The 4,854-nt window shown below is 41.3% G+C and overlaps 1 protein-coding gene across 8 annotated transcripts in view; it reads right to left on the bottom strand.

The window, feature by feature from the left end:
- Positions 1–356: 356 nt before the first annotated feature.
- vps13d (vacuolar protein sorting 13 homolog D) overlaps positions 357–4,854 on the bottom strand; it is a 76,338-nt gene continuing 71,840 nt past the window's right edge. For all 8 annotated transcript variants that reach the window (XM_056384518.1, XM_056384517.1, XM_056384519.1 and 5 more), the window contains 3 exons: positions 3,723–3,854; positions 3,391–3,631; positions 357–1,317 (listed from right to left, as the gene is read on the bottom strand). In XM_056384518.1, coding sequence (XP_056240493.1) covers positions 1,186–1,317; positions 3,391–3,631; positions 3,723–3,854 — 505 coding nt within the window. In that variant the 3' untranslated portion in view covers positions 357–1,185. The remainder of the gene's footprint in view (positions 1,318–3,390; positions 3,632–3,722; positions 3,855–4,854) is intronic.

The raw sequence follows: 4,854 nt of genomic DNA, 5'->3' as shown, positions 1-4,854 counted from the left end.
GCGTTGATCACAATCCAGTGTTTCTATTAGATTGTGGAGTAATTGGGATCCAGGTCAATCACAAAATTATTACTGGAAAATGTTTGCATCTACTGTCACTAATGATGATGTCCAACATCAACTTTATAGACAGTGCATTCAGAAAGTATTCGTTTTATTATGTTGAAGCCTCAAATATTAAAATCATTTTTCCTTCAATCAACACTCCATAATCACAGAGCCTGAGCAGCTACAGTACACACACACACACACACACACACACACACACATATATATACACGTATGTGTATGATCGAATACTGTACATCTGTTTTGGAGATAATAGAGTTTGGAAATAATAGGTCCCACACAATGAGTGCTGAAGTTGTGGTGCTTTATTTAAAGCAGAGTCTATGTGAACAGTATTTTACAAAATCACAAATTGAGGCCTATCATGAACTCCTCTCTCCTCTCTACCACACAATTCAAACTCAGCTCAAGAAAATCTCATCTGACACCAAACCAAACCCCAAAGCTCTGACAGTTAACAAACATCTCTTCAACAAGTTGTGTTAAATTTATAGAGAAGCCTGGTTAGAGGGAAGTCCACATTGTCTTTGAGAGGAGAACTCTAGTAAGAAAGAACAGCAGGCTCATTAAAATGCAGGTCTTTGATTGAAAAAGGCAGAGACAGTGACAGACATCTCCAGTGTGAGGCAAGGGAGCTACAGCCCCCCCCCCCCCCCCCCCCCCCCCAACCCTAACCCCCAACACACACACAGTCATAGTCTCTTATACACATAGAGTTGTAAAGGCAGTTTGTTACATTTGACTTTATTTCAGTATCTGCTGATATTCTCCGTACTTCATAATCAGTCAAGTATGCACACTACGTTAGTGTTGGTGTGTAGCTCTATTTACATTTCTGTCTATTCACAAAATACAGAACAGCTGTAGGATGTGTACACCTGCTGTTACAAGTGTTTTTTACATATACACGGTCAAACTAACACTGTCTTGCATATGTTATTTATGTAATGTACATGTATGTGCTTTGTCAAGTATCAGGCCATGTCACTAAACCACGTGCATGGTTGCTTGACTATTCCCTTTACTGCAGCTTGTCAAAACAGAAGCCTACAAAAATCAATAAAAGTCATTACCCATTCAGGATTTAAGAAAGGTTGGAATCCTTCAGACAGCTGATCAGGACTCCAGCAGTAAGTAGTCCTCATTCTCACTGGCAGGCAGCATGAGCTGCTGCTCGTAGTACAGACTCTTGGCATAGTTGATTTCTTGAGAGATTTTGATGGCAAGACTCTCACTCTTCACATGGACCTGTGGAGAGGATTGTGACATTAGTTCTTGAAACAGACAGACCGACAGACAGACAGACAGACAGACAGACAGACAGACAGACAGACAGACAGACAGATAGATAGATAGATGAGGGGTGTTAGGGGTAAAAACAGTTTCATCAACATGTACAATGTACTCCACACAGTCACTGACATTCCTGATCTAAGAGGTCTATCTGTCATGCAGGTCCTGAAAGACCACAAATTAATACAGGTATAATTTGACATGTCACTTGGCCAGGTCAAGGCAGGGCCATGATCACCTGATTAATCTACAGAATATTTTAGTCTTTTCAGATGATCATAGTCATATATTCTTGCTCTGATGGGCTCAGAGATGCGACAACCAATCAGCGCTTGCAGTCTTCATTGACTGTGTCGTGTACAGACGTGATCAGGATTGATGTTTCTGGAGGTTTTCAGGGTTTTCTTAATGAAAGTGCAGCTGGAAACATTCATGGTCACTCTGAGGTGAAGGTAGAATGTCTTTTTCCTTCAGTCTCTGGAAAGATAATGAGTGTGTAGGTGAGCAGCATGCAGAGGCAGATGTCACACCCACAGGTGGGATTCATGTTCAATTCTCCTGACTAAAGGGTGAGTCTCTACAAGAACTAGAATCACCTCCTGGTGCTCGTCTGCCTCCTCCACTCAGACTAGCTCCAGATTACATCCCTGTTTATTCAGAGTCATAAAAAATATGAACCATTTTTGTGAAATTTTGTCTGTGAAGTCTTGAGTAATGGCTAAAAAGTGTTTTGTGAGGTCAATGTTACTTTGACTTCCAAAATCTAATCAGTTTGTCCTTGAGTCCAAGTGAATGTTTGTGCCAGAGTTGAAGAAATTCACTCAATGTGTTACGGAGATATCGGTTCACAAGGCCAAAACCACATTTTGTGAGGTCACCGTGACCTTGACCTTTGACCACCAAAATGTAATCAGTTCATCCTCATGTCCAGGTGAATGTCTGTGTCAAATTTGAAGAAGTTCCTTTAAGGTCAACCTGAAAACAACCTGAAAACAAAACGGCCTCCTGCTCTGACTGTCGCTGGCACAGAGGCATAAAAACAGGGACGCCTGCTGCTTCCTGACTGAGCCGCAAAAGAAGTTGGCATTGTGAAACCTCGTGCGTGCGTTGTATAACCTGTGGAAAAGAATAGAAAAGTAAAGTATATCCAGCCATAGAACGAATGTGAAGGACGAATGTAAAGGAAGTAGAAGGAAGTTGAACCAAAAATGGTTTGAAGGGGGTGTGGTTTGTAGAAGGCCTGGTTTGTAGGATTGGCAAGGGAGCAACCAAACACTGCTCCAAAAACTATCTGGGGGCATTGACAAGATGGCTGCCAAGTGGTGAGACTTGCCTATAAGGGCTTTGCTAGAAATATTTGAATAACTGAACAAATCAGAGATGTTGGTCTAGAGACAAGCAGCAGTTGACAGTTTATTCAGTACACTGAACTAAAGCTAATGCAGTCTAATCCAACAGGCCAGTAATAAATTCTCCTTCATGAAAGTTCTTCAGTTTGTGTTGAAACTGTTTTGGAGACGTGTTGATTCAACTTGATGGAGGCTGCAGTTTGTTGAATGCTGAGAATTTGATGGGTATTTATTTCTTCTGTAGAACATAACTACAGTGAAACTATAAATAATAAACACTCTCTCTCTTTGCTCTCTGTACACCCCCCCCCTCATTCACTCTCTAGCTTGCTCATGTTCTCGGCTTGTTCACATCGTCTGTCTTTCAAAAGCAGTGAATCCGACAGCAAAGCCTAACTTTGCTTTTTAATGTTAATAAACAACAAGAAAAGGCTGATTCTCACACCGATGTTAATGCTAGAGTACTTCCTTGTTTTGTGAATATAAGAGGCTGCAGTGGCTGTGTTTGACCAATCAGTGATGGCCAGCTGTGCAGACTCCACCCCCTGGAAAACGCTGAGGCAGAAATTTAAAAACTTGGACAAATACAACCAGAACTATCTGATGGAGAGAGACCAGTGGAGGGAAGTGAGGAAACATTGAGGCTGTTAATGAAGGATCAGTCAGATGGGTGTCTCACCATTGGTTTCTGGTGGGAGGGGCCCGGAATGGCCACACCACTGCTGGTGCTCTCAGCCTTCTTGGTGAGCTGCACATACACCTTTCCATGATCTTTAGAGACCAGACAGTGGTAGAGGTCATCGTATTTGACCTCTAGGAAGATGGCCTCACGGTCCACATAGTCCCCTGGCTTCAGGAAGTAGACCACTTTGGAGGAAATGAGGACGCAGTAGCTGTCAATGGTTTCCACTGCAATGAAGCTGGTGGGAGAAATGAGAGTTAACACCTCTGTCTGATCGAACTGCAGGTAATACGGTATTAAACTCAGCCAGTGAAATGAGTGAGACTCACAACTCAGAGTGGATGTTGTCTGTGAGGCGGAAGAGCTGCTCCTGACCGTCAGCTTGTGTGGCAGAGTATCGAGGCAGAAGACCCTGGGGTCCTTTACAGCAACGAGGCTTCCTGACCCGCTGTACACCGAGCCTACACAACGCAACAACAACACACACACTTTACACACAATACACAACACTGCTCAAGCAGGAACCTCACAGACCTGTCAAGCCAAGTTCTGGATGCCATACTTACATCTTAAATTACTTTATCTTAAATAATTATTACTATGTTTTTATTAATATAATAAGGACACACTTTTGAACAGAAACAGAAACACAGAAAAATGTTCATACTGAATGTATCAGTAAATGTTGTTTACAATTTGTTGTCAATGCTCAATTCCATAGCTCAATAACACACATGTATTCAGCAGAAATGTATTTATGTTCTGTGCTGTATGTAGACGTATCTATGGTCTGGAGGCATCCATGAAACACTCTGTGGCAACTAATCTCACCTCTGGGGACAATAAAATCTACTTATCTTATTGGCGCTTAAAGCACTCAGTCAATGTTAATAAAAGGTGGTGATCTAAATAAAAAAGTCAAAAGTCACCTAAGACAAGATGTGTTTACTTTATTAATATTTAACTAAAACCACTATCTTTACCTCACCTTAAACCTGCAATAATTCATTTTTGGCTGCTTGGGGGCAGCAGAAACAAGGTGTGAACAACACAGCTTTTAAGTTGATATATTGATCTTTTCTTTTGAGCAACAGTTTCCACATCCAGCAGTTAGGGAGCATTGATATTTTTCCTTTTCAACCTGATGAATAAAAGTCCAATATTCAACCTTCTTTTAGCTCTGTACTTTTTCTATATCATCACCTGGAGGAAATATCTTTCTAACTGTGTGCATCTGTTGTTTGGACTTTATTTCCCTGCTCATTACTCCACTATATAAAATCTCATTCACAAAACCTTTAAACTTGATTCTCACAGCAGACGCCTTTGTAACATCCAGGTTTGTTATTTCACTTTTATTATCTGTTAAGCTGCAGAAAATTCAGATCTCCATGTTTTTTCTGCAGAGACCTGAAAACTTCTCTGACTCAGAAAGGAAGTGAAAGCTCACGTCACACAGAT

The sequence above is a fragment of the Seriola aureovittata genome, chromosome 9 (assembly GCF_021018895.1).
Source record: "Seriola aureovittata isolate HTS-2021-v1 ecotype China chromosome 9, ASM2101889v1, whole genome shotgun sequence".
Lineage (NCBI taxonomy): Eukaryota > Metazoa > Chordata > Actinopteri > Carangiformes > Carangidae > Seriola > Seriola aureovittata.
Note: the sequence above shows the minus strand (reverse complement) of the source record. Positions and strands in the feature narration are given on the sequence as shown.